At 51.5% G+C, this 26856-nt stretch overlaps 7 protein-coding genes and 1 non-coding gene across 8 annotated transcripts; 3 read left to right on the plus strand and 5 right to left on the minus strand.

Moving 5' to 3' along the window:
- Positions 1–377: 377 nt before the first annotated feature.
- On the plus strand, positions 378–2966 carry POSPLADRAFT_1157939 (hypothetical protein; the record flags this gene model as incomplete). The annotated part of the gene is made up of 14 exons (XM_024487255.1): positions 378–687; positions 740–810; positions 862–891; positions 964–1000; positions 1062–1121; positions 1173–1185; positions 1255–1323; positions 1380–1834; positions 1889–2124; positions 2234–2325; positions 2385–2440; positions 2502–2617; positions 2674–2850; positions 2910–2966. 14 exons carry the CDS (start codon positions 378–380, stop codon positions 2964–2966), a joined length of 1779 nt encoding a protein of 592 aa, XP_024333812.1.
- Positions 2967–3629: 663 nt separating this feature from the next.
- On the plus strand, positions 3630–6037 carry POSPLADRAFT_1158324 (glycoside hydrolase family 13 protein; the record flags this gene model as incomplete). The annotated part of the gene is made up of 8 exons (XM_024487307.1): positions 3630–3728; positions 3786–3985; positions 4540–5033; positions 5092–5291; positions 5366–5426; positions 5484–5532; positions 5581–5692; positions 5747–6037. 8 exons carry the CDS (start codon positions 3630–3632, stop codon positions 6035–6037), a joined length of 1506 nt encoding a protein of 501 aa, XP_024333813.1.
- Positions 6038–7843: 1806 nt separating this feature from the next.
- On the minus strand, positions 7844–9166 carry POSPLADRAFT_1158062 (hypothetical protein; the record flags this gene model as incomplete). Its single annotated transcript, XM_024487274.1, has 4 exons — positions 7844–7996; positions 8086–8224; positions 8364–8893; positions 9107–9166. The coding sequence occupies 4 exons, from the start codon at positions 9164–9166 to the stop codon at positions 7844–7846; spliced, it is 882 nt and encodes a 293-aa protein (XP_024333814.1).
- Positions 9167–10938: 1772 nt separating this feature from the next.
- Positions 10939–12211, minus strand: POSPLADRAFT_1158096 (hypothetical protein; the record flags this gene model as incomplete). The annotated part of the gene is made up of 6 exons (XM_024487278.1): positions 10939–10991; positions 11057–11138; positions 11205–11354; positions 11451–12014; positions 12065–12131; positions 12186–12211. The coding sequence occupies 6 exons, from the start codon at positions 12209–12211 to the stop codon at positions 10939–10941; spliced, it is 942 nt and encodes a 313-aa protein (XP_024333815.1).
- Positions 12212–16908: 4697 nt separating this feature from the next.
- Positions 16909–16996, plus strand: POSPLADRAFT_t161. Its single transcript has one exon. It is a non-coding gene; the product is annotated as a tRNA-Arg (tRNA).
- A 454-nt stretch (positions 16997–17450) lies between these two features.
- On the minus strand, positions 17451–19769 carry POSPLADRAFT_1158127 (hypothetical protein; the record flags this gene model as incomplete). The annotated part of the gene is made up of 10 exons (XM_024487284.1): positions 17451–17879; positions 17937–18014; positions 18070–18156; positions 18209–18228; positions 18302–18340; positions 18394–18447; positions 18501–18525; positions 18586–18933; positions 18988–19308; positions 19362–19769. The coding sequence occupies 10 exons, from the start codon at positions 19767–19769 to the stop codon at positions 17451–17453; spliced, it is 1809 nt and encodes a 602-aa protein (XP_024333816.1).
- A 1362-nt stretch (positions 19770–21131) lies between these two features.
- POSPLADRAFT_1062176 (glycoside hydrolase family 13 protein) lies at positions 21132–23182 on the minus strand (the record flags this gene model as incomplete). Its single annotated transcript, XM_024481484.1, has 8 exons — positions 21132–21194; positions 21259–21477; positions 21543–21654; positions 21718–21827; positions 21891–22090; positions 22153–22634; positions 22843–23042; positions 23093–23182. 8 exons carry the CDS (start codon positions 23180–23182, stop codon positions 21132–21134), a joined length of 1476 nt encoding a protein of 491 aa, XP_024333817.1.
- A 2412-nt stretch (positions 23183–25594) lies between these two features.
- POSPLADRAFT_1157867 (hypothetical protein) lies at positions 25595–26709 on the minus strand (the record flags this gene model as incomplete). The annotated part of the gene is made up of 6 exons (XM_024487247.1): positions 25595–25785; positions 25852–26131; positions 26176–26230; positions 26290–26396; positions 26448–26588; positions 26647–26709. The coding sequence occupies 6 exons, from the start codon at positions 26707–26709 to the stop codon at positions 25595–25597; spliced, it is 837 nt and encodes a 278-aa protein (XP_024333818.1).
- Positions 26710–26856: the final 147 nt, after the last annotated feature.

Here is a 26856-nt window from a genome sequence, read left to right on the forward strand (position 1 = left end):
CTGCGATGTAGAAGAACAATCGGGGATCAACATGCTACGGCATCTCAAACTGCTGCATCACATGGATGGCGAGCCGGTGACATGTCGCAGGGAACATGATTGGCAGGGTCGTGCTCAATACTTCCCCGATTGGGCAAGCATTTCCACACGCACGCCTTCAGGTCTCTCGGTTAGCTGTAAGGCGATGAGAGTCGCCGATGTTGTTGACACAGACATTGAGCCACAACCCCATGCGTGTCCGATTTGACACCGTAGCATCGTGATGGGACTACGGCCCTGATAAAAGTGTCATTTTCAGGTCCATCATTACTCGGATCTTTATTTGTGTTATTGTTCAACAGGAAATTCCCAGGGACTTTTTGGACGCCTCATTCACGATGTCTCCTGGCCCGAGGTATCTCGCTCGCCAGCTGCCTCGTCTTCTGCTTCCTCCCACCCTCGTTTATATCCTTTACCGTGCAATTGGCGGGAAAAGCCGCTATTCGGCGTCCCCGTTGATTCTCACATTTCTTTTTGTACTTTCGTATCCCGTATCGTTGGCCATACTCGTACAATGGAAGAGGTATACAGTATGTCACAAGGCAGCTTCTCTCGGAGCCGTCTTGCCTCCGACGGTTAAGCATAGATGGATTGGCGGTATCGACCTTGTCGTTACTGTCTCACGCAACTTCGAGAAGTACTTCTTAGGTGAGCCTGGCGCTTGCTGGGTTATACGGGACTAATCATGTGAATACGGCAGTTGACTGGCTCTTCAAGTGGAGTGCAGAGTATGGACATACATTCGCTCGTGAAGTGCTATTCGAAAGAAGGGTGTGTGCTGGGAAATGTGCTCTTCTTCCAAAGAGCTGAAGACATGTACAGCTGTTTACATCCGAGCCCGAACATATCAAGGTAAGGTGCTGCACGAATACATGTTTACTAAAACGGATGTCGTCGGTCGGACGCTGATGATAATCCCTGCAGTCAATCCTGTCAACCAACTTCCAGGCATTCGAGAAAGGTGCTCCGACTTTGATTGAACGAGGTGTGTCACATGAGGGCTTACTTCTGTCTTAACAAAGGCTCGACATTCCGCGGACAACTGGGCAGTCTTCTCGGAACAGGTGTCTTCAATTCTGATGGTATAGCTCTCTTCCATTCCGTGAACTGGAACACTTATTTGTCCGTATCAGGCCAAATGTGGAAGTGAGCACGCACATCTTTGCCGGAAGTTGTGTATTGTGGCATCATAGAGACCGACTGCGTCGCGTACAGGTTCCATCGCTCCATGACACGCCCTTTTTTCACAAAGGAACGCATCAGCCACTTCGACATATTCGACCGGTCGGTATCTCTATCAGTTGAATTCGCTGACTCTCCCGCTGACTGTATGATCGCAGGAATGCTGATGCCGCGTTCGCGCTGATGAAGGCGCGCTTCCGCGAGGGGCATTCTATTGACTGGCAGGATCTCGTGCTCCGCTTCACCCTCGACTCCGCCACTGAGTTTCTATTCGGGAACAACGTGTGCTCGCTCGCCGCCGGCCTTCCATACCCGCCGGCCTCTGCACCCCCCGCCACGCCGACTCGCGCCACGGCGGACGGCTTCGGCGACGCGTTAAAGCGCGCACAGTTCCAGACGCTGATGCGCATGCGCTTTGGGTCGACATGGCCGTTGTTTGAGTTCTGGAGCGACAAGGTGCACGGTGCGATGCACGACGTGGACGCGTTCGTGGATCCCATTGTGCAGCGAGCGGTCGAGGCGCACGAAGCAGCGAAAGGCGCAGGCGCGGGCCAGAGCAAGGGCGACCGAGACCATGAGACGCTCCTGGGGCACCTCGTCGGACTCACTGACGGTATGTGTTGGGTTGCTATGCGAACACATCGAGCAAGCTCAGCTCTTCTGTCAGATCCGCAGATTCTGAAGGATGAGACACTGAACATCCTCATTGCTGGGCGTGACACGACAGCGGCGGCACTCACGTTTGCTGTTTACTCGCTCGCGCGACATTCTGGGGTACTTCTGCGCCTCCGCCGAGAGGTGCTCGGCCGTGTCGGCACGGTCCGGCGGCCTGAGTATGAGGATTTCAAAGAGATGAAGTACTTGAGGGCCGTCATCAATGAGACGCTCAGATTGTATCCCCCCGTGTACGTGTGCATTCTCCAATTTGAGTTGGCATGACTAACAAGATGTCGCCTCTGCAGCCCGTTGAATATGAGGTATGCTTTGACGACCCTACTGCGCGAGACAGGAGCTGATTTGCAATGATAGGTATACAACTGAAGCGGTGCTCTGGCCTTCTCGGGACCCTGGTGGGAAGCCACTATATATTCCGGCCAAAACGAGGTGAACAGCTCATTTTCCTTGTCCTTCTGCCAATTGTACCAATCCCGCCCCAATGTTAGGATCCAGTACTCTGTTTTCGTTATGCATCGCCGGAAGGATCTTTGGGGACCTGATGGTAGGCACTCAGATTCCACGATGCACAAGATGAACGCTCTCTAACCACAACTACTCTTCAGCGCTCAGCTTCGACCCAGACAGGTTCCTCGACGAGCGTATGCAAAAGTATTTGATACCTAATCCGTTCATTTTTCTGCCTTTCAACGCAGGGCCGCGCGTCTGCCTAGGTCAACAGGTACGATGCATCCCATTTACAAACCCGATAACCTGAGGCGCATCTGGGGTACACAGTTTGCATACAGTGAAGTATCATTCATGCTCGTCCGCCTGCTTCAACAATTCGAGACGATCGAGCTCACACCGCAGGCGTGCCCCAACTCTATTCCACCGCCGACATTCACTGACTCTATTGGGTGCGAGGGTACCGAAACGGCTTGGGTGAGCTCGCATCTGACGATATTTGCGAAGGTGAGCGCCCCGTTTTATAGTTAGACACACGTGGCGCTGATTCTATGCATAATGCCCAGAACGGGTTGTGGCTGAAGATGTGCGAAGCGCCTTTTGTGGATATGAGCTCTCTGTAAAATTCAATGCGTGCTGATACCATTATCGGATATGCCTGTTTATAACACTGCCTCTCAGCTCTCTCACCAAAGAGGCGCGCGTTCGTTGCATATTGACCGACCTGTCAGCGATACAGATCATTGCGCTCACTTGCACAATGCTTCGAATGGCTTAAGCATTTAATATCTCTCTCTGACCATCGGACTGAATTGATGGAACATTATGAACGGGGTTTCCGAGTTATCACTGGCCTGACATCTGCCGGTGAAAATGTAAGATCCTGATCTTGCGCTTCTCGGTTGATTGCTCGGGAGCTTTTTGCTGAAGGACACGGAATATAGTGCGCTATTTATGTCTTGTGCCTCTCCATGATGACCGGTGATCCTCGGCCATGACTACTCAACCGCAATAGTGTCTAAGCAGGGTCGATCACCGAAATGGAAGTTCAGCTGCCGTTAAAGGCAACATTCCTGCTTAGTTTCCTCCACGTCAACGAGAATGCTGATATGCACCCCCTTTAGGAAGCCTTCCCAGATTTGGAGTCGGGCTGTGGGCTGTTCATCCCACTTGTTCGCTTTAAGACCCACCACCGCTGTCGCGCAGACCCCAACCGCCACATTCACTATCCCCATCCCATTCATTTGATCCAAGGTCTCAGTACTCAATACGATACGAGTCGGGGCATGATCTACGTTCTGTGCCGGCTGCTTCTGGCATGTTTTCTCTCACTTCCTGTGTTTGCAGCGTCTGCTCAGGACTGGCAAAAGCGGTCTATATACCAAGTGAGTTTGGATGCATGGACATTAGTGTACATGCGCAGCTGAGCTCGCACCGTTCAGCTCGTAACGGACAGATTTGCCACTTCAGATGGCACATCGCCCGCTTGTGACACTTCAAAAAGAGAATACTGTAATGGTACCTGGCAGGGGGTCATCGGAAAGCTCGACTACATTCAGAACATGGGATTCGATGCCATCTGGATATCTCCCGTAGTTGCGAACATCGAGGAAACAACTGCAGATGGTCAGGCGTATCACGGGTACGTAATCGCATATCACGTCCAAGAATGCGCATATAGCCACTTGTGCGGCCTAGCTGTGCTCCGCGCAAAAGGCGGAGTATCCTTGAGTCCTAATGGACGCTGGGGAATTTCATCACATTTGTGTATGTTGGCTCGCTGTCCTGACGTCGAGGGGGTGGAGGTGCAAGACTCAACTTGAGGATGGCTAGTAAAGCTGTGTACACTCCGGTGGCCTGGATGACCGACTGTTCTTACTTCACACAAGCGGGGGTATTGCTGAAGTCACCCTTCCGGGACAGATGGCCCTATACCCACTGCCTGTTTGCACGACTAGGCCTCTCGTATTATCTCCACATCCGCGGACTAGCGGATACGGAGCACCGAGAAGGTCAGCGTGCAAATGCTACGGTAGATCAGTATAAATGCCCCCCTGCTACGGGTGCAGCAGGTTCAGTATGTTTGAGGCTTATGCAGAGAAAGCATGCCGCGACTTCCCCGCATCCATGCAGCATTATCGGCCATGATAGTTCGGAGACGAACCGCTGACATATCATATGATGTTCTAATCGCAGATACTGGACCGAAGACCAGAATTCTCTGAATCCTCACTTTGGCACATCCGATGATCTAAAACTGCTCAGCACGACACTACACGAACGCTCCATGTACCTCATGATCGACGTCGTCGTCAACCATATGGCTGCGACTGCACTCCCACCGAACCTGAACTACTCCGCCTTCGCGCCTGCAAACTTCTCCAAATCGTCCGACTTCCATCCTTTCTGCTGGATTACCGACTACAGCAACCAGACCAACGTCGAGCAATGCTGGCTAGGGGACAGCAACGTTCCGCTTGCGGACGTGGACACAGAGGATCCAAGCATTGTGACATTCTTAAACGGCTGGATACATGACCTTGTGCAGGTTTACGGCGCCGATGGAATTCGCATCGACACCGTGAAGCACATCCGTAAGGACTTTTGGCCGAACTTCACGGCGTCCGCCGCAGTGTGGTCTATTGGAGAAGTCCTCGACGGCGACGTCCAGTACGTCAGCCAATACACAGGTACGTTTACGTGACCAGCACTCCCTGCCAATCGTTCTAGCTGATGGACTTGCATCAGAGGTCCTCGATGCGGTGCTTGATTACCCTGCGTTCTATCCGCTGACGGCTGCCTTTGGAAACACGAGTGGCGATCTCAGCGCTCTCGCGCAGACTGTGCAGAAAGAACAAAGCGCGTATCGCCTTGGCACGTCCATGACGGGTTCGTTCCTCGAAAATCAGGATAATCCGCGCTTCCAGTCGTTCCAGACTGACCAGGCGGTGGGTATTCCTGTTTCTCTGCGGAGATGTGGCTCTACGACTAGGCGGAGAACTGACGTGTTCTGGTGTGCCAGCTGGTGTTGAATGCAATGACATGGCCATTCGTGCAAGACGGCGTTCCTATCCTCTATTACGGTGAGTCGCAATACCCTGACCACGTATAACTTGCTCAATCAGCAAGCCTTTATCTAGGACAGGAGCAAGGCTACACTGGAGCAAACGATCCGTACAACCGAGAGGCGTACGTAGGATAGCTTATTTTCACTATCATGGGCTGACATGACGCAAGTCTGTGGCTGTCTGGCTACGAGGAAGACAAGCCGCTGGTAATCCACGTGCGCATGCTCAATGCCGCGCGCAAGGCTGCCGTCGCATCCAGCGGCAACTTCCTTTCGACGCAGGTACGGCGCGTCTCCTCTTTGCCTACCTCTCGTGTTAACATATCTGCACCATAGCTCACATTCCTCACCACGACGAAGAACGCGCTGGCAGTATCGAAGCCGCCCATGCTCGCCCTGCTATCAAACGGCGGGAGCTCATCGAACCCGTCGTGGAGCGTGCCGAACGCAGGGTACAAGAGTGGCGAGACGCTCATCGACGCGGTGTCGTGCAACACCCTAAAGGCGGATAAGCAAGGCGGCGTGAGCGCGCAAAGCTTCAACGGTACGCCGAAGGTAAATAGTTTGCTGTATCGACCAATAGGTCCATGTTCGCACTCATTCCGGACCTCCCACTCCCTGTTGTAGGTGATCCTGCCGACATCTGTGTTCAATGAGAGCTACTGCAAGTCGCTGAAAGGCGATCTGTACGGGAACACGGGATCCACGACTCAGGGCGCGAACTCTGGTGCGCCCGAGTGGGGAATCAAAGCCTCTATACTGCCTCTGGTCATGACGATCGTCTTTGTGATGGTCTCTTGGTCTGCCGCTGGATGAAGAAGGTATGCAGGCAGAGCGAGGTGGCCGAGAATGAACGAACGACAACAATGGATATAATGGGCTTGGATGAACTTCATTTCATTGGATAGGATTTGTAACCGGTCTGATATAGGGTGGATAGATTTTGTCATGTACTCTTCCAGAGGTCGAATTCGGGATCGTGTACCGGGCGCGGGACGCCTATTGGGTTTACAGGCAGGAGGACGTACTCGTGATAGTACGAGTAGTGTAAGCATGCGACAAGGCGAAGAGTAGGGCAGGCTTGCGCCAAAGCATGAGCCGTATCCGAGCTGATTACACTCCAGGTCGCCAGCAGCTCGAGATGCCGGAATGCAGAGATGGCCTCGACGACCTCAGTGTCCTATCCAGCAAAGGCGGATGAGATGAAACACCTGCAGCGGATAATATAAAGTGCAACATGCCTTGGTGGTGATATTCGGCAGGAAGCCAAGTGAACGCATATAGGGGCTTGTCTCTGCTATCGCGCGTAGTGAGGTGACGAGACGATGTTGGTTGAAGGGGAAGTACATTCGTAAGGAACAAAGATGAGGCGTGAAGACATCGTTTTCTGCGGTGCACATTATCTGCTCCTCGTCGAGTGTGAAAGGCCCATTAAGCCAGATGTGTGTGAGTGGTCTCCCGGCCATCATTTTGAGAACAGGTCCGGGGACATTCACAGACAGCACGCGCAGCGACGGCATGAGGTGGTGATCGGCTGGGAAGTGCGGAAGTGCGACATCGTTTATGTAGCCGTGTGTCCATGAGAGCGAATGCAGCTCCCTCTGAGTCCCCAGAAAGGACAGAAACGCCGAATCAAGCTCGAATTCACATGCGAGCTCGCGGAGGGAGAAGGGGCAGGAGCTCAGGACCCACGCCGTCGCCTTGTCTTTGAAACCGGTGAGCGTGAGCGACTCCAGGTTGGGCAGATGCCGGAGCACGCAGGCGATGTCCGCCCAGCGCGTGAGCTCTCCTGTGCCATGTAGATCTATCAGAGCGAGAGAGCGTACGAAGGGATGTACACGGGGCAGCGCGAAAAGGCAGCCGCAGAGCATCTGTATGGCTGATGGTGTAGTCGCGCGCATAGACTGGTAGAGGAAGTATTCCGCTTCACCTTGCAGTGAACGCGATGCAACGCTCAATGCACAGAGGTCGGGCTTCGCGGACACATGCTGCAAGATCTCCCTGTAAAGCTCCCTTGGTAGATTCATTGAACACAAGTCAATTTGATGTGAGGGGCATGCGATAGGAAATTAGGGTCATGAAGGCGTAGCGGGGTAAGTGGTACTCAGACGGTGCCGTGTATTGGGTGTCACTTGAAGTGAGCAAGTGGCACCACAAGTGAAGAACCCACAGGAGCCTGCCGATAGCAAAGCTTCAGCTTACGCCTTGTGCACGATCTACTCAAGTTACTCATGGCCTTTCGAACCGGACCGAAGCAAGCGCCCAAGATCGGTATCTCGCGACTCGCAACCCAACTTAGCAGCTCAGCAGTTGTACACTTTGAAGTTTAGCTGAAGTCAATTTGAGACATATATATTAACATAGGCGACCTAGAAATGTAATTACGGCTCTGCCAATGCGATAAACCACGTGGACAACACTATTGAGGAGGCTCTAAGACACTGCCGTCTCCGCACTAGTATCTCCGACTATGCATCCGCCGGTCACCGTCGAAACAGATACAACATCCATCATTTCTTCAATGAACGAGTTCATTCGTCCACCACATTTCTCAAGTTGTCTCCAAAAAGCTGCCGCAGTCGATACCTGGGGTCATCGATGTGGAACTTGATATAACCCCTTACAAAGGCATCCCATGCATCTCTTGCGTCCCCTTCCCCCAGAATGGCACGTACCCGCTCTGATGCAGAGACCGACTCGTCTATGACATTCCTGAGAGTGTCCGAGGGGGCGATCCCTGTTACAATAACATGGTCATGGATGTAGTTGGATAGCTCGTTGGCAAGTTCCTCCTTGTAAAAGGAGAGAATATCGCTAAGATCAATATAAGAGATTGACTGTGTCTGGGAAATAACCACAATGACGCACTTGAAGTGATTTACGACTTTGCAAGCATCGCTGTCGGTTCGCATGAGTATCATCTTTAGACCTTTGGTGAGTCAGGAACACGTACGGAATTGCCTGTATGTAGGAATCCACAGTGGGAAATCGGGCCTTCTCCCAGATCATAAAGGCATACGCCTCCGGCCCACCAGTCACCATTCGCCGGTACTCCACAAACGGCAAGGCTTTCTGATGCAGCGTCGTCTCTCTCGCTATGCTCTCCAGTTTCCTCCCATTCACGATCTGCAGTACCGACACCAGGATTGTCCCGGCTCCAAAGTTCGGGAAACATTCTACCATTTGGCTCAAAACATTGGCGAGCAAGCCCATACGACTCTTGTCTGCGTGAAGCGTACAGTCTAAGTGTCGGCGATGGAACTGGTCGAATCCAAGGCCATCGAGTGCATTCGAGTCGTCCGTTGAAATGAGGAGCGCGGTGACAATGGTAATGATGACCTTTGCATTTAGGTCGGTAAGATGGTCGTAGGCAGACTCTGCCAGAACAAGCGCAGTGTTGATGTGAGGGTGCATTGACTCCCCGAAGTCCCAAGTATCGGTGATCTCGGCCACGCGACGACGAAGTTCGATATCTTGACATCTCTCGTAGTCAACAAATTTCACTTTATGCAAGAGGTCTTGAACAGCTGCTCTTGACACGGCTGCGATCTCCTCCTATCGATCACCTCTCAACGTATTGAATACACCGGACGATGTTTTGCGAACCCACCGGTGACATTCTGCCTTTATCTATTGAAAGGCCAATGGGCTATCATGCCCGTTTCAGCCCCTATGTGAATTGAAAAAACAATTGACGAGAACGAACCTAAGCAACGTGGACAGGTACTCCAGGACGGTGCTCTCAATGCTGTACATGCTGGTCTAGCCACATATATATGACATCGGGCGTGAGAGTCGTTACATGTACCAGTCGACATCTCTCATTTCTAGCAATTCCATTATTCTGCATGTGTACACCCAACAGAACCCGTATCAGTACAGGGAAGCTATGGTTCAGGGGTTGGGATCGTGAGCCAGATTTCCGGTGGCGATAAAGCGAAACCAGCCTTCAAAGGCAGCAAGCTCCTCGATGTCGAGAACCCGGTACCTGTAACCTGTTGGTCGAATGACCATTGATGACGGCACACCGTGTAGAATAGTACTCCTTGAGACGTTAGGCGTGTGTCATCTTACAGGGTCGATATCAACAGACATCTTCCCTGCGAGAAGTCACGAACAGGCTGAGGCGCAGAAGTCAAGCCCGGCATCTCCAGAATACATCACGGAACTCTGCGAGACAAAGCCTGAGGATTGAGGCCTTTGTAGCTGATGGGCCGGGACTCGAATGCGATGCGAGCGTCCGATGTACTGTGGCATACGACGGAGCGACGAAGTCACCGGATGGTATCTTCTGCGTCTCTCCCGTATCTGCCATAGCTTCTGCTCATTAGTGTGTCATCTGCAAGAGGCGGAAGATTGTTACTGTACAGATTCATTGAACCTCAAATTCAATAATAGAGCTATTATAAGCGGTGCAGGCTCGTCCAAATCGTATGGGCCCCTTCGTCTAATTTCAACACCGTGAAAAGGACACTGTGGTTGGACCAGATTGCCCAGTGACGAAATCCGCGGAAAGGCTTAGTGTTCTCGATGGGGCATTTTCTGACATTTCATTAGGTGCTTTAAATTTGCCGCTTCTATGTTTCTGGAAGAGAGCAATAAACAAGCGACCAAGACAAGCGACAAGGATGTCATCTTCCCTCCCCAAGCAGCGATAAATAAGCGAGTGCTCTGCCCTTCGCGAGCCGAGAACGTGACGAAGTCACAGCTTCGTCACGCTTAGATCTTCAGCCACATTTGAGCGCTTCAAAGCAGCGATATTACTAAGCGGCAACTTTGAATGCACATACTCTTTTCCGAATTTGACTTAGGTTGCTCAATCAGATTAATGCGGTTGGAGATCACATCTCCAAATGGGATGTGTACTCCACCAGGAGCAAAACCATACATTCCTACCACGAATATAGTATGCCGAACTGCTCCCTGTGAGTGCGTTGACTAAGGCGATGGCTGGCCGGCTCACTTCTTTCTTATCTCTGACTCGAGTCATTAGCTTCTGTGTGCGTATAGACGCGAGAGATATGGGATTGAGGGGTGTTTTGGGCACAGGGAAGCATCATTGCAATATTCATCCCCAGAGGCATCATTCTGCCAAAGAACCCGCTCCAAAAGATGTCAATGGTTTGGCAAAACGGAACACTCGCTGAAATCCGAACACCTCATCCTTCCGGAAATATCCCCCCCCTCCCCTCAAGTCGCTGTTCATTTTGGACGTCGGGAACAAAGCACGACCACCCACTCCCAAATGCCCTAATCCTATCCCACTCGTATCAGGTCCGAAGTTCTCCAATGAGCCGATACTTTGAGGCGGCAACATGCCTGTGGGTCTACCGCCTATCCGCTCAACTGACAAGCGTGATCAAAGAATATTCAGAGCTCGCTGTCAGCTATATACGCACTTGAATATCACAAAAAGCGATTATTCCGCCATATCGGTAAGACTGTGTCTAAAAGCGCTTCACTAAGAGCCTCTCATTCAAAACTAAATACCTCCGCTGTCTGTCTAGTTTGTTCATGGCTCGTTCATACTACATTTCACCCTTCAAAACGGTATCAACGGCTCGCCGCTTCTCAGGTGTATCTACAGTGCAGATCGATAAGTCTGTTGTAATTAAGCAAAGTCAAGTAAAAGACGTGGTGTCATACCAATATAAATTGAAATGTAGCCTGTGGCAAAATTCTCGAATGCAGCTCGTGCCTCGCCTTCGCCGAGAATGTCGCGGACTTGCTCTACGGCGCGGACCGTCTCGTCAATGAGGTCGCGGAGGGTGTCAGAGATAGATTTCCCAGTCACATATGCGCGCTCATGGACGTAGTTCGCGCGCTCTCCCACAAGCTCCTCTTTGTAAAACGACAAGATGTCGCTGTATGAAGGGTGAGCGTATTTCACGATGCTGCTCGAAATTCCGCTCACTTCACGTGCCTGACGTATAACATAGCGTCGCTATCAAGCAATGGGCATCATTGTCATTAATGTCAAGACACTTTCGAACGCCTACGGGATTGCTTGCATATACACCTGGAATTTGGGAAAGCGAACCCTGTCCCAGATGAAACACGCATATGCTTCTGGGGTGTTAGTGATGCTTCGTTTGTACTCCACAAATGGAAGATCATGGGAACGCAAAAGCGTGATGTCAGTCTTGTTCTCGAGAAGGATCGCATTAACATGGCGCAAGGCAGACGCATAGATAGTGTTTGCGGTGAAGCATGCGTAGTTGTCCCACATGGAGTCCAGTACCTTCATCAGCGTCCCCAGCATGCCGGTCTCGTCTTGAACCGCACCGATACACATCCGGCGGTGGAATTCGCGGGCGGAGAGGTGGTTGTAAATCTGCCGGTCGTTCATAGCATTGATTGCGATCGTGAACAGGGTAATCTGCACCCGCGTCTCGAAATGTGCGACATGATTGTACGCAGTGATCGTGAGGATAAGACCTGTGACGACATATGGCCGAAGACGTTCTTCGTGACCCCACGTTCGGACGGCCTCAGCAACGCGAGCCTCGAGCTCCAGGTCGCGTATGAACCTCGGACATGAGAACTGAACTTTCTCGAGGAATTCGTGCACGATCGCATGGCAGATTACAGTTGAAGACTGCACCTAATGCCCACTGTAGTCAATTTACCAGAGATAAACCGACAATGACTGACCCTCTCCACGGACCCAGAGACTTCCCTGACGGGAGCTTCATGTTTGTTCAAGGTCGTCGAAGCATCCCTGTCGTCACGGTCACATTCAGCAACTTAAGGTGTATGAGACAACGTTACTTACTGCGTTCTTTCGGCAGAAATGGACATTGCGCTGTGAGTCCTTCAATGCAAGTGTTGTGCGATTCGAGTTAGAAGTGAACTGTAGCGTGATTCGCAGTATCTTGAAGTATATACAAAGGTATATATAAATCTTTACAGCGAGTACATGTCCATTACGCACTTTATCGGAGGACTTGAACCCTGAAACTATAATTTGTTCTGACGGGATGCTGTGATCTAATTGCCTCAGGTCCCCGAGGCCAAACAGATAAGCACATCATGTACTACGCTTCTGTTCAATGGATACCATATGACACACGGGAATTCCAACGGCGATATGAGAAACAGTCTGTAGAGCTTCCGTAATCACTGATGCTAGTTGACATTCAATGCCATTAGGTTCCGAGCTGATAACTGAGTCAGGGCAGGTGGCAAGATGAGGAATGAATCTCGCAAAGCTCCTGAATAGTACATCCCGGGCCCTGGTCAGGAAGCACGAATGAAATTCCAATGGAACTGCTCACCTAGTCCATACAGAAATAGCACGATGTACAGACGCTAGTGGCGTATTGTGACAACGTCACACTTAGGAGCGGTTGCTCTCTTGATAAATGAGCCGGCTGTGCCATTGGTCTGCAGTCGCGGAGAGTACAGGAAGAGCTAGTAGAGGCGAAGCGAGGAGACTACAAAACATGTCGACAACGGGAGTACGGAGGCAGAGAGTTTGGCCGACTGTTCCGCGACATGGAGTATTCTTCTACGCTGGGTGAGCAGAGCTAAGCGAGAATGCTATGGAGCGCAAGGACCTCCGAGTCCGCCGGGTCCCTTTCCTATCTGCCTGTAAAAAAAACTCGTACTCGCACAGGTGTTATCTCGCGCCTCCCCGCGCGTATGTGGACGATTCTCATCATCTATGATGGAGGTTATGCGCTGGCCTAGATGCGACCACACAACTGCGGTGGTCTCGTACCCATCGCCTCATTTCTGCACCCGGACCACCAATGAGCTGCGGTAAGAGCTCGCTTGCGATGGCCGACCTAAAGGGCATAGACGTGTAGCCCAGTCCCTATTTTTTCGACCAGATGCGATAAGATACTCTTCCAAGTGAAACAAAATTGGGAAGCAGGCTCCCTTCATACTTGCATGTAGTCCTTGTGTGCTAGCTCCTCTATGGCCCCATCAGCAAGAAGGTGACCCGTGAACTTAGAAACAGCATGGATAAGAGACTCAGTGACAATAGAGCCAAAAGGGCTAACGGTGTAAAAAGCTGAGACCGGCTGTTTTTGTGGGTGCCCTGAGGTTATCCATATTTGGTCTTCTTTCGAAAAGTCCTGATAGTAAAATACCATTCTGGTACAGTAAGTATTTGCAATTGTTTTTAATACTCCTTAAGATTATCTCTATCGCTGAGTTGCGCTCTTGCTGGGAGGCTCTAAGCATCTCTGAGGATCGCAGCCACTCTTGAGCCACTCCCGCCACGATTCGCATACACCGGCGATTCGGCGAGACCACAGAAGAGCAACTCATCTGAGTGCGTCGCAACACACGAAATGAAACGTTCCCAAGATTTGTCGCCGCTCGTTGTGGATCCGGGCCAAGCGGCCATGCTGCCTGCACAGAAGAAGTTCAAGGCGGCTCGCGTTTCACTTGGTGCAAGCATACAAGTTCAAGATGGAGAGATCGGCAGTGCAGAGAACGGAGAGACGTGGACGAAGGTTGAAAAGCGCAAGGCGAAGAAGGCGCGCAGGGTGGAAGCGAAACTTGACGTGTGTGTTTCTCGTATCGTAACGTCACCGACCCCCCGCTGATGCTCGTTCTTACACTTTCGTTGCTAGGCGAGTCCACCCAGGTTCATGTATGCGAAGAGCGAGATCGTAAAACGGCGCGAAGCAGTCGGGATAAACGTGCGTGTTCACTAAGAGTCTGCGCGTGCGTACCGACACCATCTTTCCAGGACATTCGAGACCTGGTGTTGCATTTGTCTGCGGACGCTCCACCGCCTAGCTGGGTGCGAGTAGAGGTGTGCACAAATATTTCTACCGTCTGCTCCGCGCGCATGCTCAAGTTCACAGCAGAACCCGCGCTCAGTACAGAAAGTCGTCGCCCTCCTGGTGCCTGGAGTAACGCCAGATGTCATCTCTCTGCCACCGCTACCTACATCGGCAACAGCCAACCCGAACCTTCCCCTTCCCATACCCCTACCACCGGATACCCAGGAGCAAGGGACATCGCACGGGATCCCTTTCTTGGCGCGAACCTTCAGCCACGCCTGCCCAACGCGAGCACCGGGGGACCAGACGCGTATGCATTCCGTCCTCAACTCGTTCTTCCAAGGTCCTATCACAGGAGAGGAAAAGAAGAAACGCTTGATTGAACGCGTGACTTGTAAGCATGAATCTGTCCAGGTCTTGATCGCTCATTGCATACCGCTTCCAACAGCAGAGCGCGCTTGGGAGAAGACCCCAATGCGCTACCTTTTAACCACGGAACAAATGATTGAAAATGACTACCCGGTGCCTTCATACATCGCGGAGGTTTTCGAGAAATCCCCAGGGTGGGTAGAGACTCCACCACCTCAAGGGGACTCGCCGTCAAGTGAGAAGACACCTCGAATATATGCGATCGACTGTGAAATGGTGAGCACAATTTGCTCCGCTATATAAACTCAGCCTGATGTCTCGCTTAGTGCATGACCGAGGACGGAAAGGAGCTCACTCGTGCCTGCATGATAGATTATGCCTCAGGGATCGTGATCTACGACCAACTCGTGAAGCCGGCGAAGCCCATTCAGGATTATCTGACACGGTAGGTTACTTCACATCTTCCCATAGCTCGCTCTGCTTATCTTGGCGCAGATGGTCGGGAATCACGGCAGAAGCATTGGACCCGGTGACCACTACCTTCGCCGAAGTGCAAGCACATATCCTGTCTGTGCTCTCAGCATCGCCCACGCCGGTCCTCCTTGGACACTCGCTGGAGTCCGACCTCAAGGCACTCAAGATTTGCCATCCACACTGCATAGATACCGCCGTCATCTACCATCACCCGCGCGGACGCCCATTGAAGCCTGGTCTCGCGTGGCTTACAAAGAAGTGGTGCGGGCGGGAGATTCAAAACCGCGGCGAGGGCGGGCACGACCCGGAGGAAGATGCGCGCGCGTGTGTGGATCTACTCAACAAGAAGATTGAAAATGGTTTGTCTATATCCGATTTTGCCGCGCTGCTGGCTTACATCAATCCGTGTGCAGGCCCGGGTTTTGGTGAGTTTAAGATCGACATGGAGTCGATCTTCGAGCGCATGGGACGTGCGCGTGGTGGCAGCATCACGACAGCCGTTGTAGATCACGGCAACCCCGGTGCATGGCATGGGTCCAAGGCAACCACGGTCGTCGCGTGCAACACAGATGGCGAGGTGCTAGACGCTCTGTTGGGCGCGATCCCGTCACACAGTTTCGTTTTTGGGCGGTTCACTGGTCTGGCGAGTGCACTAGGATGTAAGTGAAATTGATACACTTTGAATCCCTGATCTGACGTTGGCACCCACTGTACATAGGGATCACAAGCAAAGGGAATGCGGATATTATCCCGGACTCGCAGTCAGTACCTGAGGTTTCCGCCACGGGGCTTGACGAGGCGTTCATCGCGCTCGACGGCCACCTCAAGGAGCTCTACGCCGCGCTGCCGCCACGCACTGCGCTCATGATTTTCACTGGCCACTCGGACCCGCGGCGGATGGCAGAGCTGAACGCGCGCAAAGCGACGTTCGAGAACGCGCTGCGGCAAGGCAAGAGCCTCGAAGATGTGGGCAAGGAGCAGTGGTGGACGAGCGCGGACGGGCGTACCCTCGAGGAGGAGGTGGAGAAGGCGAAGCGGGGACTGCTGTTCTTGGGAATCAAGGACACTGCGTAATGCTCTGCTCATTCGCTGTGTGTTGCCGTGGAGTGCTGATGCTCGTGTATGTTCTTGTGACGACTTCATCATGAGAGCTATCTTTCTTTTCCATCATAAACGAGGCTTTCGCCTGCGAAGTCTCCACTGGTGATTGGTCAATTACGCGATATATTCTCATGGAATCTCTCGGGCAAGGAATTGAGATGCACATGGATTGGCAAAAACTAAAGGTGAATGTTTTGGGGCAGTACCAACAGCTGTACCAAAGCTGTGATGTGAGTTGGTCATGGCATTGGACAGGGGGGAATGTGTTTGACCAATGCCATGATCAAGGCGAGATGAATCGGCGAAAAAACGTAGATCGCCGGAGTGGCGACATTTGTAGCTTTGCGACTGTGGCTGAGCGTGCTAAAGCGTTACGCTGGCGTTGGAAAAGTTACGGTACTACAAGATAGTCAGGCTCGTCCATAGTCTTTCCCTAGGAATGGTAATGAGACATATGAAACAAGATACGGCAGGATTGGCTACAAAAGCGGCGAGTTTGACCTCGATGAAATTGTTCCACTTTGTGGCGCAGCGCCGACGACTATATCAACATGCTACAGTCAAGAACAAGAACACGAAAGACTACGAAAAGGTAACTTACAACCGTTCGGGTTGGGCATGATGGTCGGCGAACGCTTGCCTACACAGTCTCTTCAAAGATTATACCGAAAAAATCTAAGCAGCAAGGATTCATGGTATAGACTTACTATTAGTGGTGATCTAGCGCTTTGCGGAAGTAATCACGTGGCCATTTTGGGTGGCTGAGGACTTCCGCGTATTCAATTAGCACACAGTTTATTTCTCAGCATCGGCCGACTGGCGAAATGGCATCGCGTCTGACTACGATTCAAGACGAAATGGTATCAGGAGATTGCAGGTTCGACCCCTGCGTCGGTCATTTTACTGATCAGGTTTTGTACAACCTGCGGATCAGCAAAACAGGCGAGGCTGTGGCCATTCCTTACACTTTTCACAGAGGTTTCTTCCAAGCGTGGACGCAAAAAAGTGGATCACCATGTCACCAATTCTCAAGCTTTTGATCTCAATAAGCTCCGTAGTGATAGTGCAGAACCCATCAACTCCCTCAATCTGGGTCTTTCTGCATGTTGAGCGCAACAAGATATTTTGTCGATGACACAGACAAGCAGTGCAGCGTCGCCGAGACGTAGTCATTTCCCTAACACATGGGTTATTCTCGAAAGATGGTATTGACACAGCTACGTCGCCAGCAGGCGCGCTCAACGCAGCAGCCGATGTAAGACCTCATGCATGAAGTAGTGCTATGTCCAATTTGCGCAACACAAAATCCAAAATAGCACAAACGCCAAGGATCTACCGCCCTGAAAAATAGATTACGCTCTTCTCCTAGCCCTGGCACGCCTGGGAGCACGCGCCGCTGGGCGCGCGGGATGTGGGGGTTGGGGAATTGGAGGTGGCATGACGGGTCCAACGCCAACAGCAGGCATACCTATGGCAGGAATGCCAGGATATACCTGCGGTGCGTTGAAGTTCACGTGGAGGTTGTATACAGCGCCCCCCACCGCCGGTGCCTGCAGCGGATCGCCGAGGAACACGTTGGCTAGTTGCCGTCCATAATGAGCCGCGGCAGCGATCGGATTACGCACGACGTTCGGCAGGGCGCCGGCGACAGCAACTGGCCGAGCAGCGTTTGAGGGGCCAGCTACCGGAGGAGGGGGTAGGTCGACATGCAGATCTTCGTCCGTAAGCTCGGGATGGCTCCGCTTGAACTCCTCCACAGCCTTCTTGGCAGCTGCGGTGACCTATGTGGCGTAGCGTGTCATGCGCCAGCAAAGTGATCGGTCCACGAAGATACTCACCTCCTCGCTATGTCGCTGCTCGACGGGATCCCATAACTGGCACTTTTTTGGATTTGCTTGTCCGGTGTACGGGGGAGGCTGGTAGAGAGTACATGTAAGCAGGGGAATCGAGGATCAGACGGTATGCGCTCACATTGCTAAAATGATAGTAACCGGTGACGACCTTGCGACATATGTAGCATGACATCGTTGCGCAGTTGGGACATGTCATCTTGTTACACTACACTAAGGTTACTACAAGGAATTCAGACAGAGGAGTTGAGTATACGCACGCCTTGTTCCTTGATAAAAGCTGTGAAGAAAAATCAAATTGTATTGGGCGGATCGTCTAGTGAGGATGATCTTGTGGGCGATTGACAGCGTACCTTTCGAACATTTCGGGCAATTCCTCATTAAAGCGCGAGCTGCGAGATAGTGAATCCTGGTGCCAAAAATCCAATCGAAGGCATAGACTTACTCATAGCTTCTTCAATGGCATGTCGTACATCGAGCTTCTTGTCCTCTTCAACCTCTACCAAATCGGTCATAACTTCACGAAAAACCAAAGACAAATGACATGCTTACCTTTGCAGCTCCTCGGCAAGTGGTCCTAGACAGAGCCGAACACGTCAATGTTTATCTTGGTGCGTGGACATAACCATCGACCTACAGCCTTCTTACACTCGCGGCACGTCACCGCCATGCAATCCGCGTTCTCGCACCGAAAGAGCTTCTCCTGTGGGTTATCGATCACGCACTTGTACTCGCAGAACGGGCACTCCTCGAGGTTCTCCAGTCCCGCCGCCTCAATATCGCGCCGTTGGCACACGCGATCATACAACCCGACCAGTTTAGGCGGCAGCACTCGTCGTAGCTCCGATTCAGGGAACAGCTCCTTGCAGCCAGACTGATCCATGCACGCGATGCGTGCGTCGTGGCTTCCCAGCAGCGTCGACGCATATGAAATGATGCAGTCTGTACAAAAGAGGTGTGCCTCGGGACATTGTATCATCTTCTCCTATAACAAAAGAGCCATTAGCGCGGATGGGGTGAACGGATTGCGGCAGCGTACGAAGGGGTATATCGAGAAGCAGCAGCCACACTCGATACTGTTCTCCTCGTCTTCTTCCCCTTGATCAGCTGCCTGTGCACTAGGCTCTTCCTGCAATCGGAGCTGCACCCACTCCATTTCCTTCACAAGTTCTGCATCATGTCGCAGGACACCTTTGCCTTTGCCATGCCGGCATGCCGGCTTCAGCTTGTACGGCAATGGCTGCTTCTTGGCTTCTTCATGTAACGAAAGGTACGTTGGAGCGTACAGCGAGTTATTCGCAAAGAATCGCCCCCGCACATGCGCGACCGGTATTCTCGGGAAATCAGCGTACAATTGTTGCTACAGAATGAAGTCAACGCGGATAGCCTGAAATTTGCACGCATTTGACATACCATAGCATTATTAATGTAAAACGGCCCCCCCTCGCGCTCCCGATCCTTGCACCCAAAATCCAACTTGACCTTCGTATTTCTCTGCTCATCATTGGCGCTGCCCGCCATTTCAGAGAGCTTTCGCTTCCCCTTTGGATCAGACTTTGGGTAAGAAGGGTCTTCAAACAGCAAGTGAAGCACGGTCTCGACGACCTGCCCTTTACGCGAAGGGTAGTGCTCTTCGATCAGCTTGCGAGCGTGCTCAGGAAGCACATTAGGAATGATTTCTAGCACTTGCGCTACGAATCCATCAAAATCATCGGCCTCAACGGCCACATTCTCGAGCAGTGCACCAGGCCTGGAAGGGGGAAGCGATGCGGCGGCCTCAAGTTCTAACGCAGGCAGAGGTGGTGCCACAGCCGCTTTCATGGAAGGACCAGCGAACTGCAAGTCCTTTTCGTCATCCGTATCAGGGAGAAATAGCCCAATCTTTTCTTCTTTGCCCGGGGCTGGATCCTGGATGCCGTCATTGACAGAAAGCGCATTCGCCCTCGACGCCTTCTTGTGTGTAATGTTTGTCTGTTCGTCTGCCCCGGACGGACCTGCGGATACTTCTACAGGCCTCTCGCGTGGTCTTTGTTTGCGTGATGAAGAACCAACGCCATCGTCAGAGTCCGAGAGCTCGATAACCTCTTCAGGAGGTGCAGGTACCTGTGTCCTCCTTGGTCTTGAACGCAAGCGACGAGCCTCGGGTTCCGGCGAGGAAGGAATCTCAATTACATCAAGGTCGTTCATAGTGCAGAGCTATTGTGTGGAGTGCACATCCACCGAGCTTAGAACATAGTCAGAAATTCGAAATGAAGAGCAAGAGCAGTTCGTTGTTGCCGCCACACTGGGCATCAAAATCGGGTACCACGTGGGCAAAACTTATTGTCCGAATAAGGGCGAGCGGTTTGGGAGCTCTGGCCGGGGTCCTACTGCCGCGCCACACTTCTCAGCCACAAATGGCCAGTACGAGACGCCATTCGGTGTCGTTATGGCATTTTGATGTCTTGTATCAACACTCAACCACTACATGCAATGATTGATCTTGTTGCCCAAAAGATCGAATTTAGATCGAATGGAAAGTGAATAGCACCTATTTGATCTTATCGATGTAAACAAAAGTCCATAAAGGCTCCAGAAAGATTGAAAAAAGAACCAAATGAGTAATTACAAAATCATTATATTGTGATATTGTTTCACTCTTCTTTCACTCTTAATTCAATCTTTTGTACCAAAAGATTGGCTGCTGCACGCAGTGCATTATTGAACAGTACTCCTTGTGTAGCCTGAGTCTACAGGTTTGAGCTAGTCTTAAAACGGATTAAAAACTTTGTGGCTACGTCAAAATCGAATGAGAACGCGTCAAGGTGCAGATCTTCCGCCTGCGTGATTCAATGATACTCTCCTTCGTAGATCTCCTTGAAGAGTAAGGCACTGCCAGATATGAAGCCATACTGATTCAGCACTAACCGGATCACAGCAGAGAGGCTTGTAACAGCTTCCGACTCGGATGATGGCTAGGTGGACATCAATAAGGCCAGGGACTGAGACGATACGTGGGAGGACGCAGACTGTATGGAGCACAGCGTGGAAAAATATCAGTGTTGTGCAGTGTGCGGTTTGCTTGATGTAACAAACTATGAAGACATTTATTTTCTGCAATCGTGTTTGAGCGCTTATATGGAAAACACGAAGGACTAGGTAATGGTAGATCACAAAGGATACGAGCCCTGCTGCTGATTCCTTTCAATATGTACTGAGCAGTTCGTTGCAGTACGTCACGTTGAACACGCTCGTTGGCAAGAGTATCTACATTGCAGACTCGCGGTCAGCTATGACTATGACAGCCACAGAAGCACTCATGGCAACACACCTGCGGCATGCCCTCAGAGCCAGTCACGCTCACCGCCCCATTAGAGCCCGCAGTGAGTGTGTCGCATGTCAGGACATTGATGAGTTCCTCGCCGTTGGAGTAGTCCGTCGACGAGACACTCCACGAGGGCGTTGAGCTGCTTCCGCCGTTCGTCAGCAGCGCGAGCATAGGCTGTTTGTACACCGCAAGCGTCGAGCTCGTAACGGACGGGAACGTCAACTGCCGAGCATCCTCGAGAATCAGCGGACGGGAGCAGGTGAGCAGCTCATGGGAGGGACACGTACCACAGTGGAGAGGTAGTCGCTGCTGGCAGCAATAGCAGCCTTGCGCGCGGCGTTGAGAGTACGGACAAGCTTGACGAGCGGTTTGTCCTCGACGTAGCCGGAGAGCCAGAGACTGCATACGTTCGCAATCAGATCTCTCAGCTCATAACTGTCTCTATGCTCGGCAGAGACCTACGCTTCTCGATTATAAGGGTCGTTGCTACCCGTGTACCCTTGTTCTTGGCCGTAGTACAAAATAGGGATGCCGTCCTGAATGAATGGCCAAGAGATCGCGTTCGACACGAGCTACACAGAAGATGTGAACCTGTGTAAGATCCCAGTCCCGCCGTGAGAGCACCATTAGCTCACCGCCTGGTCAGTCTGGACGGACTGGAATCGCGGGTTGTCCTGGTTCTCGAGGAACGAGCCGGTCATGAACTCGCCGTTTTTGTACGTCGACTGGGACTGTTGCACCCAGGACACGAGATTCGAGAGCGAGCCGCTGGTGGATTCGAACGCATAAAATAGCTGGTAGTACGTCGGATAGTCGAGGACAGCGTCTAGCACCTCTGTTCGCGGTGATTGGTAAACGTTAATGCGCTTCGGCTACCTCGGAGTGAACGTTCCTCACCGGTGTAGGTACTGACGTAGTCAACGTCGCCGTCTAATACTTCGCCAATCGTAAACACACCTGCAGCCTCTGCAAACCCAGGCCAGAAATCCGAGCGCACATGCTTCACAGTATCGATGCGCAGGCCATCCGCGCTGTAGTTTGCGACGAGGTCGCCGATCCACTTGTAGAAGAAGTCGATGACGTAGTCGCTCTCGGTATCACAGTCCGCAAGCGGCACGTTGTCGTCGCCGAGCCAGCACTGCTCGACATTCGTCTGGTTGTTGTAGTTAGTGATCCAGCAGAAGGTGTGGAAATCTGACTCGGCGTTGAATGGCGCGAAAAGCACATAGTCCGGAGGCAGCGTGTCCGCGGCCATGTGGTTCACCACAACGTCGAGCATGAGGTACATCCCGCGCGAGTGCAGCTGAGAGCTGAGCTCGAGAAGGTCAGATTCGTTGCCGAAGTGGCTATTAAGGGAATTTTGGTCCACAGTCCAGTATCTGTGAAAGTATTAGGTGCAATCATCACATTTGTTATGCACCATAGAAAATGGCATTTGAGAACTTGTGGTGACAATGGTAACAATTACCACCGCATCACCGAAGAATGCAGTAGACGCCAGGGAAGTCGCGTATACGTGCAGTAGGCAAAGCAGCAGACAAAGGGCTAGCAAAACTTTGATATGTAGAAAGGTTTCAGCCTCCTCACCCATGATATGATTCACCATCGCCGGTGCTGCCTTCTAAGTTTGCCACAATGGGAGAGATCCAGATAGCGTCAAACCCCATGTTCTGGATGTAATCGAGCTGTCTAATAACCCCTTGCCAAGTCCCGCCGCAGTAGACTCGGTCTTCGGTATCGCAAGAAGGATAGGAGCCATTGGTGGTGGCGAATCTGTCCGTGACGAGCTATAACCTTATAAGGTTCAGGCGGCGGAGGCATTCCAGATCCCACGCACCTGGTAGATGGACCGCTGCTGCCAATCCGCTGCAGAGGCAGAGAATGCGGGGAGTGCAGTGAGGAGGGCGGGAAGGAGCTGGCGCAACATGACCATCGCGACCACGAGTTAGGAGCCGCTGCTCGAGTAGCCTTATATGCGCTGTTTTTCACATCCGAGACCCGACAGTGTCTTGCAACCATAAAGATCTCGGGCTTCGCATCCATTTAGAATGCGATGAGTATGGAAGCAAAGTTTCCCGCGTGCCATGTGAGGCAGCTGCCTTAACGAGCATGTGCACTATAGTCACCTGTCAGCAACCATCAGTTGATAATCTATGGATGATACAATGCGACCTCTACCGTTGTGCGGGTGAAGGAGGGGGTGGCTCACTGTCCACTAGGCGCTTCGAGCAACTCGTTATGGCTCCCCTCGATAGAGTTCCGCTGCTAAGCTACCTCACGCGTAGTTATCAGCCTCGAGTTAGATACTTTCTGCAATGTAACGCATGCCATAGCTATAAATTCGCAGAAAATTTTATCCACGCGCCCTTGTAATCTTCCACAAATATGGGTCTAGGTGAAAGAAGTAGAAATGGACAAGCAAGTAGCTACCACTGCATGCAGCATTCGGGTTTTTTTGGTCCACAAAATCAAATACCATTTCAAAGGAAAGTGAATTCACCTAATCAGTATTTGGGCTTGTTGAGACCGCTAATCTCCGGGTAGCTTAATTTTACAACTTATCATACACCAAATGCCTAGCCTTCTCACGTAATTATATGATATTTTTCTACTCCGACCTGTTGCTCACCTCAAAATCACAATGCATTCGAGTTGGCCCATGCACAATACATTCATGAAGCGTGAGTAGATAATGTCATCCGGGATCGCAAATCGGTCAAATCAGATAAGTAAGTGGGGCGCCCGCCGTAGCTACCCTTGATATCAACTTTGCAGCCTCACCCGCGGTTTGACATTTGATTGGGTGGACATTGAGAAATAGAATAAATGTCTTATTGCTTCGAGTGTACGCTAGCAGACCCTTCAGGGGTGCTTGTGTTACATAATCACGACTTCAAGCGCATTTCGAGTGCGCATTAAGCTGAAAGTTCACTGAGGCTGACTAGCTGAGGAAACACAATAGAATTTGCTGAATGCATTTATCATAGGCTCTGTAGAGGCCCCAAAGTCAGTGGTCGGATGTTCAAAACAATCCATGGCGAGGGAGGGCTGTTTCTAATTGTGTGGGCCGGTGTGAAATCTTTGTTTGACAGATGCGGTAGGTGAAATGACCAGATTGCGTAATCGGATGACATTATCTATTTTCGTATTCATGAAAGTGCGATATTGAAGGTACGAGTACATGAAGGGCACAGTTGTAGAGCGCAACATCTAATTCATTGATTCAGAGGTTTGACGAGGAATCAACACCTTGTTCGAATAACATCTGATTATCCCATTTAAGCTCTCAATGTGTCAGCGCGTGTAATTGCTTCAAGCTGCCACCACGGTCGCAAATTGCAGACCACGTAATAAGCGACTCTGACACCCCTGACACTTCAAAAATTCCCATTGCACATGGATCTATGATTTCGCTCTGCCGTTACCCGTAAATCATCGACTCTTCCCGAACGATTGAAGTCTGGATCTTCCAAAAATGCTTACCTCAAGAGATAAACTCACACGTTGCAGGACTCATACGCCAGAAGCTCACTGCTGCTGTAATGTAAGGACTACGAGAGGGTGCGAGGTACGGCGCGAGGGACGCAGCGCCGAGAGCCGAGGTCCTCAGTAGAAGAGAAGTAGTATACGATATTAAATGGCAGAGCGCCATTCGTCGAGTGATCGAGTCGAAGACGAGACGCACGAGAGAGAATACTATGAGGTAGAATTACTGGTGTTGACTTCGCGAGGATTCTCGAGCGAATACTCGCAGCTTATATACATGAGCGACGGGGCTGTGCTATGGTAAGTACAGTAAGCAGCCGATTTGTATCCGCGCTGCATGTCTATATACAAGTCTTCCGCCTTGTTGTTATTCAGCTTCCGCGCGGGTACTTGGTCATCGAGAGCATGACCGGGCCAGAGTGCAACCGACGACGATCGGTACGCGACGACCATGACACGTAAAAGTTCGATCGTGGGTGCTCACGCACATTCGACCCTACCACGAACATCTCCTTATCTATATGTGCTGAATACTAAAGTGACTACTAAGTTCACTGTAGCGCAGGGTGTATTCTAACATCAGTTATTATGTGATTCACTTGATAGCGAAATTATACCATGATAATAGCTTCTGAGGTGGGTTGCAAATGATGCAGAGCGAAAGGCGACTCAGGTGATAAGTGCTGTATAATGTTCGTTCAAGTGCCCAAGTAACCTCGCTACGTGGTATGTGCAGCACATGAGCTAGTGCATACAACCCTGACACTGTCTACTGAGGCTTCGACACCCAAGATGTAACCGCTATTGACATATTAGCGTACTACTTGTTACACATAAATCAACCGTTTTCTTCTTAATTCTGTGCGGCTTTCTGCTCCCTGTGCCCTATGAATTTTCCACAATGTGACAAATCGAGGGCTGCGATGGTGCGAAGCACTGTTGTCACCGAATCTTCCGGAGATATGGCATGGAACATGAAGTCTGGGATCTCCTTGCGGATCTTCGCTTCCTGTGTCTCTAACGCTTCCTTCCAAATCTGCCCGGCTAGAGGAACGATTCCAGTGATCAGCCCAATCCTGCCGCAGATGTGTAGGAGAGTAAACGACCTACATCCACCTGTGGCGGTCGCGGAGACGTCTACGAGCCCAGGGGCGACCGACGCGACAATGAACCCATCCCTCTCCAGCAGCACGGCATACTTAGCCACTACCATATGTGCCGCCGCCTTTGTCGTACCATACGCAGACATGCCGTGCAGGTGCGCCACCCGTACGAATTCGCGCTCGCCGCCCTCAGTTCCTATGAGCACAATCTTCTTCGTGGACCCTTTACGCAGAAGGGGGAGGAAGGCATTGACCGAGTGGACGAAGCCAAGCACATTGACCTTGAACTGTATGGTGAATGCTGTGGTGAGTTCACGATTCACATAGAAACAGCAAATGCGCTCATCGACTCCAAAAATTCTGTGTCTAATGCATCTCCGTCCTCGCTACGAACGTAGCGATGAGTATCTCAGCGATATCATGATGAGGGTCAGTCTGAACGCACTAGTCGAAGAAACCGTTGTACAGATTGGTTGGCTCCATCCTAGCAGCATTATTGATTAGGACGTCGAGTGACCCCCCAGTGGCCTTCGCCATCTCCTCTGCAGCAGCCTGTGCAATATTATATCATTTTTTACAAAGGCAATATAACGACCTGCTCACCTTCAGGGCGAGATGATCTATGACGTCGGCTTCCAGCACGTGTATGTTCCGATACTTGGCTTTCGCGACCAGGTCCGCGAGGTATGTGGAGGCGCTTCGGCTGCGCACGGTCACAAACACAGTGTTCTCAGAGTCAGAGGACTGCGGGTTCTGAGTGAGTAGAGTGAATGTAGGCAAGCAGATGCCGAGGTACACGTACCAGCTGACGCACGATCTCGAGGCCTATGCCGCGCGAGCCTCCAATGACAGCGTACGAAGGCATGTTACGATTCAATGCGTCGACTATGTACAAGATTCACCGGTGAGGTCACTGCAGCCAGCGCTGGGGCTCCTGGACTGTTTATATATTCATAGCAGTCGCCCAAGGACGCTATCGCGCGACGCGCCACCATAACATGACTTGGCATTT

Source organism: Postia placenta (assembly GCF_002117355.1).
Source record: "Postia placenta MAD-698-R-SB12 unplaced genomic scaffold POSPLAscaffold_20, whole genome shotgun sequence".
In the NCBI taxonomy this organism is placed as follows: domain Eukaryota; kingdom Fungi; phylum Basidiomycota; class Agaricomycetes; order Polyporales; family Adustoporiaceae; genus Rhodonia; species Rhodonia placenta.